At 38.6% G+C, this 15,084-nt stretch overlaps 2 protein-coding genes across 6 annotated transcripts in view; one reads left to right on the top strand and one right to left on the bottom strand.

Moving 5' to 3' along the window:
- The window catches only part of FGFR1OP2 (FGFR1 oncogene partner 2), a 32,837-nt gene extending 26,005 nt beyond the window's left edge, over positions 1 to 6,832 (bottom strand). Inside the window, exon 1 of one of the 3 annotated variants that reach the window (XM_032646125.1) lies at positions 6,655 to 6,832. The gene's annotated coding sequence lies outside the window, so the exon portion shown is untranslated. Of the gene's footprint in view, positions 1 to 6,557 lie in introns of all 3 variants that reach the window. The other 2 variants (XM_032646123.1, XM_032646124.1) reach the window with 2 other exon arrangements.
- Positions 6,833 to 6,960: 128 nt separating this feature from the next.
- Positions 6,961 to 15,084, top strand: part of INTS13 (integrator complex subunit 13) — a 32,612-nt gene continuing 24,488 nt past the window's right edge. Inside the window, exons 1-3 of one of the 3 annotated variants that reach the window (XM_032646995.1) lie at positions 6,961 to 7,497; positions 8,476 to 8,711; positions 11,095 to 11,169. In XM_032646995.1, coding sequence (XP_032502886.1) covers positions 8,487 to 8,711; positions 11,095 to 11,169 — 300 coding nt within the window. In that variant the 5' untranslated portion in view covers positions 6,961 to 7,497; positions 8,476 to 8,486. Of the gene's footprint in view, positions 7,498 to 7,608; positions 7,659 to 8,475; positions 8,712 to 11,094; positions 11,170 to 15,084 lie in introns of those variants that run through there. The other 2 variants (XM_032646996.1, XM_032646994.1) reach the window with 2 other exon arrangements.

Genomic DNA, 15,084 nt, shown 5'->3' on the forward strand with positions numbered 1-15,084 from the left:
TAAAACACTATAACCAACAACAGAAGAATACACATTATTTTTAAGTACACATGGGACATTCACTAGGATAGAGTATATCCTGGATCAAAAAACAAACCTTAACAAATTTAAAAGAACTGCAGTCATACAAATTATGTTCTCTGAACATAATGGAATTAAACTAAAATAAATAACAAAGAGACAACAAGAAAATCTCTAAATATTTGTAAATTAAACAACACACATAAGTAATCCATGAGACAAAAAGAAAGTCTTTTCGGAAATTAGAAAAAAAAAATTTTTTATTTTTTTTAATTTTTTTGCGGTACGCGGGCCTCTCACTGTTGTGGCCTCTCCCGTTGCGGAGCACAGGCTCCGGACGCGCAGGCTCAGCGGCCACGGCTCACGGGCCCAGCCGCTCCGCGGCATGTGGGATCTTCCTGGACCAGGGCACGGACCCGTGTCCCCTGCATCGGCAGGCGGACTCTCAATCACTGCGCCACCAGGGAAGCCCTAGAAAATATTTTGATCTAAATACAAGATATCAAAATTTTGGCATGCATGTAAAGCAGGAAATTCATACACTAAATGCTTATATAAGAAAACTAGAAAGATATCAAATCAATTATCTAAGCCTCAACCTTATGAAATAAGGAAAAGAAAAGCAAAATAAACACAAACTAAACAGAAAGAAGGAAATAATACAAGAGCAGAAATTAATGAAATTGAAAACAGGAAAACAACAGAAAAAAAAAACAATGAAACCAAAAACTAGTTCTTTGAAAAAGCAAAAAAAGTTGATAAACCTCTAGCGTAACTGACCAAGAAAAAAAAGAGAGAAGACATAAATTACCAATGTCGGGAATGAAAGAAGGGATATCACTGCAGACTCCTAATTCATTAATAGGATAAGTGAATACAATAATAAATTTCATACACATAAATTGGATGAAATGGACAAATTCTTCAAAAACCACAAACTACATAAAGTCATACAAGATGCAACTATTAGTAATAATAATTATAGCTATAACTATTAAATACCTGTAACTATTCTATAGTCCTACAACTATTAAAAACATTCGTAGTTAAAAATCTTCTGCCAAAAATCTCTAGACTCAAGTGGTTTCAATGGCAAATTCAACCAAATAGTCAAAATAATTTTGAAAACAAAATTGGAGAAATCACACTTCTAAATTTTAAGACTTACTATAAAGCTATAGCAGTTAAGATGGCATGGTATTGGCAGAGCCAGTCAGATAAAACAGAACAGAGTCCAGAAATAAGCCCACAGAAACACGACCAACTGATTTTTGAAGAAGGTGCAAAGGCAAGTCAAAGGAGAAAGGATAGTCTTTTCAGCAAATGGTGCTGGGAGACTGGACATCTGCATGCCAACATGTTAACCCTGAAGTAATTCTTACAATTTTCACAAAAATTAACTCCAAATGGACCACAGATCTAAATGAAAAATGGTAACACTTCTAGAAGAAAAAACAGGAGAAAATCTTTGTGACCTGGGGTTAAGCAAACACTTTTTAGACATGATACCAAAAGCTTGATTCAAAAAAGGAAAATTCAATAAACTGGACGTCATCAAAATTAGAAACTTTTGCTCTGGGAAACACTGTTAAGACAGTCTGAAAAGACAAGCTATAGACTAGGAGAAGATACAAATCACATATCTGACACAGGACTTGTATTCAGAATACATAAAAACCTCTCAAAACTAACAATAAGGTAATAATCTAATTTTTAAAAATGAGCAAAAGACTTTAACACTTAACCAAAAAAATATATGGATGGCAAAAAAAGCACATGAAAACATATTCAACATCATTAGCCATTAAAGAAAAGCAATTAAATCCATGATGAGCTCCACTACACCCCTATTAAAATGGATAAAATAGAAAGTATTGACATACCAAGTGCTGGCACGGAACTCTCACACAGTGCTGGTGAGAATGCAAAATAACATGGTTATTTTGGAAAATGGTTTAGCAGTTTCTGAAAAGTTAAATGTATTCTACCATATGACCCAGGAATACCAATTCTGGGTATTTACTGTAGAGAAATGAGTGGATAAACAAACTGCAGTACATACCATCCATACAATGAAATACTACTCAGCAATAATATTGAATGAAGCACTGATAAGGCAACAACATAGGTGAATCTCAAAAATATTATGCTGACTGAGTGAAAGAAGACAATCTCAAAGGTTACATACTGTTTCCATTTACCTGGCACCGCCCAAAGGACAAAACCACAGCGGTAGATAAGAGGGTACATAAGAGATCAGTGGTTGTCAGGAGCTGGGAGTGGGAGTGGGCACGGGGGTGGGGGAGAAGGGTGTGGCACAAAAGAGCATTCTGAAATAATGGATAGTTCTGTATCCTGATTGCGGTGGAATCTGTACACATGTTAAAATGAATAGAACTATATTGCAAAAAAGGGCATAATACGTTAATTTTAAAACTTAAAAAAAAATTATCTGTCCCCAAGGTTCTGCCTTTGTCTTTAATTCATCTGCTGTTTATTTGCATGCGTGGTATAAGGAAGATATCTAATTATATTTTCCTTTTCTCACGTGGACAACTAGTTGCGCCAGTTCCCATTTATTGGATAGTACGTTCTTCCCCCACTGAATTGTAATGCCACACCTGTTGTATGTTTTTTCAATAAATGTATGGGTATGTTTCTGAGCTCTCTATTCTACCTCTGTATCTATTATCTATCTTTACATCAATACGCTGCCTCAACTGCTACAGTTGTAAAATAACTCTTGCTATCTGATATGGCAAGTCATCTTTTCCTTCTTCAAAAGTGTGTTAGCCTTTTCTCCAATCTAATTCAATCTAAATGGACCTCTAGAGCACTCCAAAGTAAAATCAAACTGCTAGGTAATAATTTTAATTAATTCCAACTGTTGGTAGCTTTCTGAGCCTAAGTAATACAGCCTTATACTGAATCTTGCTCATTGGGATAACTGTTTATTCCATTTTACCAATGACGAAACAGACTCAGGATTTCAAAGGTAAGGAGCTGACTGACAGCACCATGTAGCAAGGAAGGAGCCAAGCTAGTACCAGAAATAGAACTTCTGACCCCCAGTCTAGTGGATATTCATGAGCCAAGATGGCTCTCCAGGGCCCTGTTTGCTTTTACCTATATAAAGACTATCCTGGTCTCCTGGGTGGAAAAACAAAGCAAATTCCTTGACCCTACTCGACCGATGAGACTTCCAAAGTATTATATAAATTGCATTTCAAACCAGCAATAGAAAATAAATGGAAGTGTAAATGAAGATGAAAAAATAACAAATATTTAATATTTTTCTGCATAACCAATAAAAGCCTAGTACCTATTTTAACCAGCCATCACAGTTAATTATAAGACTGTTAAAAACAAGAAAACAGGCCCCTAAATGCCATGTCACTTATGCTAAGCCCCACATCACCAAACCAAGACTTAACTTACAGTTTTCGCCTCTTCCAGAAATGGAACCTTAAATCTGTCGATCAGGAATCACTGTGAGGTAATTTGTCTGACAGACCCCTGCCGTCTCCTAAAGGAAAGTGATCTTGTCCCAACCAATCTGCTTTTTGTTAGTTTAACTTCCTTGTCCCTTCTCCTATAAAAGTCTTTCATTTTGTACAGCTCCTTGGAACTCCTTTCTGCTAGATGGGATGCAGCCTGATTCATGAGTCGTTGAACAAAGCCAATAAGATTTTTAACGTTTACTCAGTTGAATTTTGTTTTTTAAGGAGACCAATTAGACTTTCTGAAACTAGAATTAACATCCACTTTAAAAAACATTCTCTACATTGCATAATGAAATACTACTATCAAAATGAACTACATTTGAAATTTCTTTTGTAACTATAAAAACATACCTGTTCAGGGAAAGGAATTATAAATAGCAGGTAATTAAAAGCATACCTTTATTAGCATTTCAGAAAAACAATGACACAACGTTTCTATGAATCTGCATGTTCATTTCCTGTGTGTAAAACCACAGAAAAGTTTAAAATATTTTATAATATGCCTTTACTTTGCCACCTTTTTTGAAAACCATCGTGCTTTTCCCCCTGCACTGTTTGGCTGGTAACTGGAGTGGGAGGAAGATTGTTTTCCACATTCTCTAACAAGTTTTAAATTTAAAAGACTCCAGTTAAAAAAAAAAAAAGATATTCTCAATTTTATGTATTTTTTAGAGAGCATGTCTTAACTAGTCACACTTAGCTAGTGTACTTACTTACATTATCTTCTATAGCTAGGTTCATATTACAGGTAAAATTTTTTAAAGCAGTTCCCTGCCCTCCACACTAGCTACATTCTCACCCACTTTACCGCCCAAAGACATTCACAGTCAGACTCCTGGCAGAGGGTTCAGAACACTGTGCTGCCGATAAAAGAGAAACCACCACCCACCCAAGACAGAAACTGCCAGCTGTTAGTTTTAGATTTTGGTTAAGAAGAATCTAAAGAAATTCAAACCAGTCTTCTTTCCCCTTTATCCACAAATCCATTACCCTATAGCTGAAACTACACAGAAATACTGTGACCGCTGTCATACCACAGATGTGTCTATCAATGTCAACAATCTAGTTTAAAATTTTTGATTGTTCAGGCAGGTGCCTCTAAAGTTAATTAGTGGATAATATTAACTGACACATATGGAAATATAAAAAGTCCTAGTTATGGCTTTCTTAGAAACTTATAAAGAGATCAAGAAAGAAAACATGTAAATTATAAATTACATATTTTTTAAAAGCATCTTATACAGACATAGCACTGTATCTGAAAGCACAAAAAATTTTCACTGTCCTTGAAAATGATGGAATGAACACGTTTGGAGTTTTATGAAGGTGCTTTATGAAGAAAATGAATTTTTAAAGTTATAAGAAACAATCTGAAAGTAAGGACACAGGAGAATTTTTTTTTAATTATACCTTACCTTGGAATTGTGGCTAAATATAAGTTGCATACACCTGTATGTTCAAACAGGCATGACAATTCAAGAAGGACCTAACTTAATCGAAACCAGTTATTTCTAACCTATGGGCAAGGAATCATTGGAAGGGCTGCATGGATGTACATATACCAAGCATGGTCTGTAGTCTAAATATTTCTCTCACATAAACAGCCCACTATTTTTAATAGAGACTAGTAATAAAATACAAAAGCATTTAAAAGCATAATAGTCTTTTTGCCACTATGTACAATCTCAACTAACAGATACTAAAAGTACAATTACTTGTGTATTGGTGGTACAGGGTTCCTCATATTCAAAACAGGCCAGGGTTCTTTAAGCTAATATACAAGGTTCCTCTGGCTCTAAAATTCTACACTTTTAAGGATGCTAAGGATTCCTACTCCTATGGTGAATCTTCAGAACTATAACACCTGCTATGTGCCAAGCATTGGTCTAACTTTTGCTACAAAGATGAATAAGACGTGATCCCAGCCTCAAGCTCAAATTAGCGCAAGAGACAGATACTGGAACAAATAATGTTATACAACCTAAGAAATACTGCAGAAGTACCGTCTCAAGTGCTTTGGGAACACCGTGGTACTATCAATATCATCTGTGGGAGCCTGAGAAGACAATGGTCTATGAATTGGATCTTGAAAGTTGGTTTAAATAAAAAAGGAAGAGTAAGCATTCAAGACAGATGGTACAACACATACAAAGGCACAGAGTTGTGAAGGTGCTTGCATGTTTGGAGAAACATCCAGCAGTCTGGCATGACTGGGTATTGAACTATTTGGAGGAGAGGCAAAATAAGACGGAAAAGGTAGAATGGAATGTATTGGAACAGACAGTATAAGGTCCTAAGTGATATGCTTAACAATTAGGGCTTAATTCTGTCAGCAATACGGTTATTCAAATAGCTTAAAGAAAGTATTGATATGAACAGATTTGTATTTCAGAATGGTAACTCTAGGGAAGGATGATGGTGGAGAAATCATCTGGTGAAAGAAAAAGAAATAGCATCGTGCAGTGTAAGTGGAAATACACAGTCAAGGATGAGCCTTAGGTTCCTAGTTTGGACAGCAGGATGGACACCGGTACCATTACCTGAGATGGGATACATAAAGAAGGCAGGAAGAAAACCAAGAAAAGAGTAGGATTCTTCAGAGGGCAGTTTCCAGACAGTATGGTTATCCGTGAAGAGTACCAGGAAAAGAGTAATATTTCTTGGAGGGCAGTTTCAAGAAAGAGGGAATGGTTCTCCATGTCATATGCAAAGAGGTAAATTGAAAACTGAAAAGGATCCCTTTTTGCATCCCTGCCGACCACCCCCCAACCCCGCCCCACAAACGGTGAGCTCCCAGGTGGGTTAGGCAGGAAACAGAGAGGGAAGGTGTGTCCACAGGGTTAGGGCCAAGGCTTTTGATCGAACTTTCCGCACCTCAGTTCCGGAAAGAGGTGCTCAGAGCTGAACAAGGAGAGGAAGTACCGCGCCCAGTAACTGGCAGCCGGTAGTTCAAGAGGTGGTGCAAAGCACCATCGGGGAAGGAAGCTTCCGACTCCCTATGCCCGCTCTGGTCCCTGGATTGATTCCACTTACTCTGGTCTCAATCCCTCGCAGCCGTCAGCTGTGGCGGTTAGGACTCAAGCCTCGGCCAACGGGGACCTATGCACCCAGGGAAAGAGACTCCTCTTGCCTGTTCAGCTTCTTCAGCGAGCAGACGCAGAACCAAGCAGAGGCAGTGCAGGGGCGGCCTGGGGGAATCAGAGGGGCTCAGCCCCATCACTTGCCAACGGAAAACCTCCGTTCACCGCCTCCGACCAGCGCTCTCAGAGCGCTTCAACCTCGCGAGATTTCCTTCCTCGAGTAACCGTGGGGGCAGAGCCCAGGGATTTTTTTTGAGGCCTCTAGCTGACATGCGCGAGAGGTAGGGGCGGGCCTCCCCACTAATCCACGCTCAAGCTTTCTCTCGGCCTCTCGCAAAGTCTCGCGAATTTTGCTAGGGGAAACGGGCCTGGGTGGAGAGACGGAGAAGTGGAGATCTGGTGGGCGGGCCTTGCGCTTAGGGGACCGTAGCACCGTTAGCCGGTGCTGTGGTTGGTACTTCGCTGTTGGGGAGGCTCTCAGGCCGCCCGGATCAATTTTCCCAATGGGTGACTGGAAAATTAGGAGGTAGAAAATCTTGAGGGTCGGAGGCATTTTTTTTCTTGGCTCCGCCCTCTTCCTGTTAGAGACCTGGGCGTCTGGCCCGCAGAGGGGGAAGGGCAGCTTGGCGGGGCTGCAGAAGAGTGCTTTGCGCACGCGCCAGTCCGAGTGTGTTGAGTGTTTGTGTTCACGCGCAGGCGCGCGCGCCCCTGCATTTAGGAAGCCTGGGAAGGACCGGTGTGTTAGGAGATGAGAGGGGAAAGCATAGTCCCCTGTCTTTGGTACCAGACACTCCTGACTGAGCGCTGACCCTCCCCACCCAGCCAGCAGCCTTTTCCAGAGAGGCTGTGGTGCATAGCCTCTGTTCGTTTTCACTGCAGGACCAGGCACGAAAGTAAGCGAACCTCGATCCTGAGGTCTTCCTTATCCACTCACCTTGTACTCCCCCCCCACCCCAGTTTCCAGCAGAGTGTGTCTAGGTTTCTCAAAGAAGAGTTTTGCATGAAGGGGAAATGCATTGGAAAGCAGGAGAAGAAAATAGCTGGATTGTAAAAAGTCGGTTCGTTTTAATGAACACTTCTGCTGTGTTTATCCTGTGCTTTTCGAATGTGGATTGTCTATTCAGTATAAGATTTTATTAGCGAAGCAAGGGAGCTCTTACAAGAAAAAGTTTCAAAAGTTCCTCCTTCCCACCATGTGATGGTAGCACCTAAGTTTTTCTGTTCTACATGCTGAATTACCGTGGTGTTTCAGAAGCTAAGGTGGAGAGTGTGAATTTGAGGTCCTTATCCTAATGCGAAGACCAGATATGCAGTTATCTTAGGAGATGTTTGTTATGTTTTGAGCTTACCTTTTGTTGTCACTCTTTCCAGTTCATTCTTTCTCCCCAATTCCCATCCTTTTTCAGAAGTCTTGAGATTTTTTTGGAGGGAAGCCCCCAAATGCTGACATATTACTTTAGGGGTTTGTATTTGATTGATGTCAATTAGCAAGGATCATCAAAAGTGTGTTTGAAGGGTGTTTGTCGTTTATTTTGTTTGGTATTATGTAAGGGAAACCAATACGATCATTTGTAAAAATGTTTTCTTCTGGCAAATTTAAGTTCATTCCAAAAGCAAAAAATATCTGCATGTATTGTAATCTGCCTGTGTCTGGTAGAATGACAGGTGAATATGGTGTAGCTCATCCCTTGAATTGTTACTTTCTGGTCATGACCTCGTTAAATCTTGTCCTTTGTTCGATAAATTTGTTTGACTACTGATTATTCATGTTCCCTATCAAATCTTGAGGAAAAGACGCATTCGTTAGAAATAATTTAAGATATTAAATGTTATGTATAAGGTGTTTGGCTAATATATTTTATCCCTTACAGGTTAAAACAAAATGAAGATTTTTTCTGAATCTCATAAAACAGTATTTGTTGTGGATCACTGCCCTTACATGGCAGAATCATGCAGACAGCATGTCGAGTTTGATATGCTGGTGAAGAATAGGACCCAAGGAATCATCCCTTTGGCCCCTATATCTAAATCATTGTGGACTTGCTCAGTAGAATCTTCCATGGAATATTGTAGAATAATGTATGATATATTTCCTTTCAAAAAGCTGGTGAGTGTGAAGTACAAGTAAAATCATGATTTGGGGGATGTACTTGACTGCTTTTTACACTTTTTGTGTATGACTTTGCTTTAGATTTGACTTACAACTGTTTATTTACTACTTTAAAAGTGTAGTATATAGAACTCCCCTTTGCGGTTAATATATGTATTTAATTGGGGCCAACAACAATAATAACAGCTAACAATTATGGAGCACTTAACGTGTGCTTCATATTAACTCCTTTAAGTCTTAACAGCAGTCCTATGAGGTAGCTACTGTAATTACTGGGACAGTATTCAAAGTGTATAAAACCAGAATGGAACAGACACTGACCACTGAGAACTGTTGTCGGCCTAAGCAGAAGGGATGTTGGCTGAAAGCACTTTGTCAGAATGTGTTGGTATGTTCCATCTGAATATCAGCCTTGTTTATTACTGCCTTGTTGGAGACGCAGAAACTGAGGTAGAGAGAAGCAGTTTGCCCTGAGTCATGTAGCTAGTTAGAGGAAGAACCAGAATTTGAACCTGGCTGCTTACAATTTTAGTGAAAGTGTCCTAAATTGCTGCAGGATTTGGCCATATTGTAAAGAATGCTCTTAAGAATGCTAAGGGGAAATTGTTTTTATCAGTAAGAAGAGAAATTGAAGATTGATAGAAACTCCAAGTGTGACAATTATCTTCAGTTTTCAGAATCCCAACTGTTTTATTTTGGGAAAGTCATTTGGTTAAGCCACAAGTGGATGCTTTGCTTTCTGTCTCAGTTGGAGCAGCATAGGTTGGGACCTAGCCTGTTCATAGACCGGCACAGGCACAGCAGTAACAGTAAGGCTGAACACAGAGAGGCTAATATATATTATACATTCAGATATGTTCCAAATTAAAATATAAATTGTTTTAGTCCCTCTGTAAATTGTGTATCATGTAAGGTAAAAAAGTATATATGAGAGGAAGCATAATGTAGTGATTTAGCACACGGGTTTCAGTTCAGGTCCTGGCATCATTAAGCTACCAGCAGTGTGACCTTGATCATTTTGCTTCATCTCTCCAAGCCTCAGTTTCCTCCCATGTAAGCATAACTATGATTGTTGTAAGATTTCAATGAGGTAATGTGGGTAAAGTGGCCAGTAAAATATGTTCCTGTCAGGTAAGTCTTAGGAGAAAAGGCTGCTTATCAAACTTACTGGGGAGGCAAAATGAGTATTACATGGATAATAAGAAAAAAGATCATGAATTAGATAATATAGTCCAGGGGAAAGAAGTAATCTCACCCTCCTCCCAAAAGGGAATATAGCCCTCATTTGATATATTTTCTAATGTATCCTTACTGTTATCATCTTACCTGATATATTTTGTTTGCATTTTACTTTAAAAAATTTTTTTAAGAAATTTGACAGATACAGTGGAAGAATTAGGATGCTTTTTATTTATTTATTTATTTATGGCTGTGTTGGGTCTTTGCTGCGCACGGGCTTTCTCTAGTTGTGGCAAGCAGGGGCTACTCTTTGTTGCCGTGTGCGAGCTTCTCATTGCGGTGGCTTCTCTTGTTGTGAAGCATGGGCTCTAGGCACGCGGGCTTCAGTAGTTGTGGCACAAAGGCTCAGTAGTTGTGGCACACGGGCTCAGTTGCTCCGCAGCACGTGGGGTCTTTGCGGACCAGGGATCGAACCCTTGTCTCCTGCACTGGCAGGCGGATTCTTAACCACTGCGCCACCAGGGAAGTCCCTTTACTTTAAAATTTAGAATAAAGTGCAAATCCATTCTTTTAGCTTTCAATGCTCTAGGTTATATGGCCACTGCTTGTTTTTCTGACCTTATCTCCTACCTCTCTGACCTTCACCCTTTTGAGGGTGTGCACCTAGAGGTCTTTGCATTTGCTGTTTGCTGTACCTGGAATTCTCTACCTCCAGCTCTTTCCCTGGCTGGTTTCTTTTGGTCATTTTGGATTTCCCTCAATTGCCACTTCTGTAGAGAGCCCTTCTCTGATCACCCAACCTAAAGAAGCTAAACAACTTCTGTTTCATAGCATTTATCACTCTCTGAAATTATGTTGTTCATTTATTTTTGTTTGTATTCTCCCTGCACTACCCTCTGTCTTACCACACCCCGGAACCCCGGCTTTCCCCACATTGTGAGCAACAGAACTGTTGTATTCACCACTGTATTCCCATATCCCTAGTGCTGAGAATAGCACCTGGCCTGTACTAGGCATTCGGTAACTATAAAATGAGTGAATGAATCAGTCAGCAAACCAGAGCTAGAGACTGCACTCTCTATTTATGTTTTTGTTATATATAATATACTAAAAGGTATTTATAATAAAATAAATGTTTTAAATATGATGTGATTGAGAAGACTTGGAGTTGAATACTAATTATTTCTTTGAACTCTATTAGGTGAATTTCATTGTGAGTGACTCTGGAGCACATGTTTTAAATTCTTGGACTCAAGAAGACCAAAATTTGCAGGAGGTATGCTTAGATTTTGAGCTGTGGCCATTTTTGAAAATTATCTGGACCTGATAATACTTTCTTAAGATATAATTAATTTTTTAAATAGGTATAGTATTTGCACATAGTTTTAAAACACCAACTAATACTAAAAGAAAAACAGCTGTCTGTCTTCCAGTCTTTCCCCACTTTCTAGAAGCAAGCTTTCAACTCTTTAGCTCATCTAGTATTTACTTCATATTTCTAAATAACATGTTTTTACTGCTATTTACAGAGTTCTCAATTTAAACCTCATTTATCATTACTGTCGATGAGGATTTACCTTTTATACTTCCTCTCACCCATGCCACTCTCACTGCCTTCTTCCCTTCCCTGATTTTCTCAATATTATATCAGAAGTTTTGGTTAATTCAAAATTTCATGTTTACATTATAATGTCTACATAAAGTGTTATACACTGCTAAGCCAAGTGGCATATGCGATTATTTCCTTTGTTTTGTGTTTTACTAAGGTTTTATTGACATATAGTTGACATACAGCACTGTATAAGTTTAAGGTCTACAGCACAATGATTTGACTTCTGTGTTATTTCCTTTGTTGTACAACTTTTTGGTGTTCCTGGAATTTATCATTTCCTTTTTTTTCCCCTTTAATATGCTTAGTTTTCTGAGAATCTACTGCTGCTTTTCCTCATGTGTCTGTGAAACTTCTCAATATACTTATCATTAATGTATTAGAATTTTAGTAGTTTGATTTTTTTCCCCCCTTGAAAAACTTCTTGGAACGCAGTCTTGGGCTGCACTTTGAACTGGTTGCTTTCTACGCCTGGTACACTGCTGTCATCCTCCTTGCTTTGTGTGTGTGTGTGTGTGTGTGTGTGTGTGTGTGTAATCTCTTGTTTTGGTAAAATATAACTTCGGAATTCTTGTAACTTACCTTACAGTTTATTGATACTTGAGGTATAAAAATGTCAGATTGGAAATAATTTTCTCCTCAAAATTCTGAGGGCCTTACCCCACTGTTCTAAAACTCCCAGTGTTACTGTGAAGTCCAGTATCATTTTTCTTCATAATTTCTCTCTGAAACCTTTTAGAATCTTTTCTTTCCCCCTTTATGTTCTGAAATTTCTCAATGATTGGCCTTGGTGTTGGTCTTTTCTCATTCATTGTGCTAGGCGCTATATTCTTCAGGAAAATTTCCCCTGTTGTTTCTTTGATAATGTTCTTGTCTTTGTGTTCTATGTTTTTCTGGAATCCCTATGAATGGGATGTTGGACCTCCTGGATTAAATTCCTTATTCTTTTTCTCACTGATCCTCCCATTGTTGTTCCTTCTGGGCCTTTTACCTATTTCCTTTTAATCCTTATATGGAACTTTTTATTTGATCTTATTTTTAATTTCTTGTTAAAAAAATCTTTTAATTTCTTATTAAAAAAATCTTATTTTAATTTTTAACGCTCTAATTATGTCCATTTTTGTCGTATCCTTTTCTTGTTTTATGGGTGTAATTTTTTAATCCAAAGGTATTAGTTTATTTGAAGTTTTCTTTTGATCTCCTTGTGTTTTCAGTGTTCTTTTCATGTTGAGGCTTTTCTTAAATGCCTACTGATATTTAGCTATGCAACCTTATTTAGGTTAGAAGATCTGCATGAGTAGGTATTGCTGACTGACCTTCATCGTGATTTATGTAATCTAGTTGTTTTCCCTGGGAGGCCTCCAGATGTCAGAATAGACAGATTGTTTCTCCGAGACTTCTCAGGTTCTCCAGAGAAGATCTTCCACTCTTCCACCTGCATGCTATAAACTTGGTTGTCAGCCTTCTGGGAGCCAGGGGAGGGGGTAGGTTCTACCATCCAGTAGGTGAACTTTCACTCAGTCTTTCTGTTTTTGGTCTAGTACTGTGCTGTCCAATATAGTAGCTACTAGCCATATGTAGCTACTATTAGCTATCAAATAGCTACTATTTAAATTTAAATTAATTAAAATTAAATGCAATAAAAAATCCAGTTTCTCTGTAGCACCAGCCATGTTTCAAACACTCAGTAGGCCACATGTGGATAGTGGCTACTGTACAGCACAGTTATAGAACTTTTCCATCATCAGAGAAAGTTCTTTTGGGCAGCACTGGTCTAGTGTCTTCCCCTGACACTCCGCTGTGCTTTGTGGTATCCATGCTTGGTACCTCTCTGGTTCATTTCCTCTAAGTACTGTGATTCTGTATCTGGGGGGGTCAGGAAGAGAGAGTCACTTGCATGGGTAGGATGTGAGTAAGATCGGGAGTCAAGTTGTTCCTTATACTGGCTTCAAGTCATTCAGTTTTCAGTATCTTGCCTCATCCTTGCTTTATGTGGTACTTGATGCCTCCAGTTCCTGAACTTCTCCTGGATTCTGAAAGGCATATCATCTTGCCTTTTCCCTCTGTAGGCGCTTAGATTTCAGTTTATTCAGTCTTGCTAAGTCCATTACCATTCCTCCATCCATTTTCATACATTCTTGCTGACATCTTTTGATTGTTCTCTTGTCTCCTCCTCAATTCTCTTCATCTTTGTGGGTTTATGGGGTTTGTTTTTTTTCTACCCCCTTTGGTGTTTCCTTTTTTTTTTTTTTTTTTTTTTTAATGCGGTACACGGGCCTCTCACTGTTGGTGGCCTCTCCCGTTGCGGAGCACAGGCTCCACAGGCGGACTCTCAACCACAGCGCCACCAGGGAAGCCCTGGTGTTTGCTTTTTTAAATTAAATTCCTTTACTACAGTTTTAGTGGAGTTTGAGGGAGAAGAAATAAACCCATGCTCAATTCATCAAGTTTATGCTTTTTAAACATGTGTCTAAAGCTATTGAATTCGTGGTAGATTACGTTCTTTTCTGTCGTTTAGGTGGATAGAAGACTTCAGTCTATTAGGTCCTTCACTGATGAATATGAACATGAGAGACAGGCATTAGTGAAATATTTGAATACATTATTTGAACTATTTCATGTTAAAAATTTTCTGTTAATGGATGCCCTTTAGTGGAAATAATCCCATGCAAATGTGTTTTAATGAAAATGTGCTTCTTACGATGTTTGGTCTTAAAATGTTGTGATTAATATTATAATATGTAAACATATCTAACCTTTTTTTCTTTTGAGGTAACTCACTGAAGGGGGACTTTTATTGGCTTGGCTTTGCATTTATATCACTCCAAAATGTTCTTTATTCTTTCATTGCTTGAAAAAATATTAAGGATTCCATACATTCCCCTGTACTATCTTTTTGAAATAGCATGTATTCTGCTTTGTTCTTTCAAGAGGTACTGTGAAAGAAGACTGAAGCTTCTCTAGTTGTGTATAAATAAAAATAAGTACAAATTTGAATAGATTTTCGTTACTGCACCTCTGCAGCGCAGTAAGAGGTATGCATTTAATAATGGGAGCTATACTGATGATACGAGAATTACTGCTTCCTTCTGCTTTCTGAAGGTGAAGGCATATTATATCACACGCATTGCTTTTAGATTATGAACAGAAGGGGAAGCTCCAGGTGTGAAGGCAACTATATAAAAATCCCTAATGTTTAAGATGATATAAAGTAATTGACATTTTGTATAAATTATGTATAATCTTGTCTGTGTAAACACATTTAATGTTTAGCTTTGGTTATCTGTGTCACACCTTTCTCTAGTTATTGTGACTGACTGATCATGAGAAGCAATTGAAGTAGATTGATTGAAGAATGTTTGGGCTGGAAAGATTGTAGACATCTTTTGCTTTGACTCCTTCTTTGTGCAGGTGAAGGAACTGAAGCCCACAGGTGCCAGAGGTAGTTTGACTTGCATACCTGGGTCCAGGACTCTTTCTGTTACAGCACGTGACTCTATCCTCTACGTTGTAGATCTTATTACAAAAAATTTATCAGATTTCAGGAGTTTTGGTCTTGTTTTTGTTGGGTGAATTAAAGTT

The sequence above is a fragment of the Phocoena sinus genome, chromosome 10 (assembly GCF_008692025.1).
Source record: "Phocoena sinus isolate mPhoSin1 chromosome 10, mPhoSin1.pri, whole genome shotgun sequence".
NCBI lineage: Eukaryota > Metazoa > Chordata > Mammalia > Artiodactyla > Phocoenidae > Phocoena > Phocoena sinus.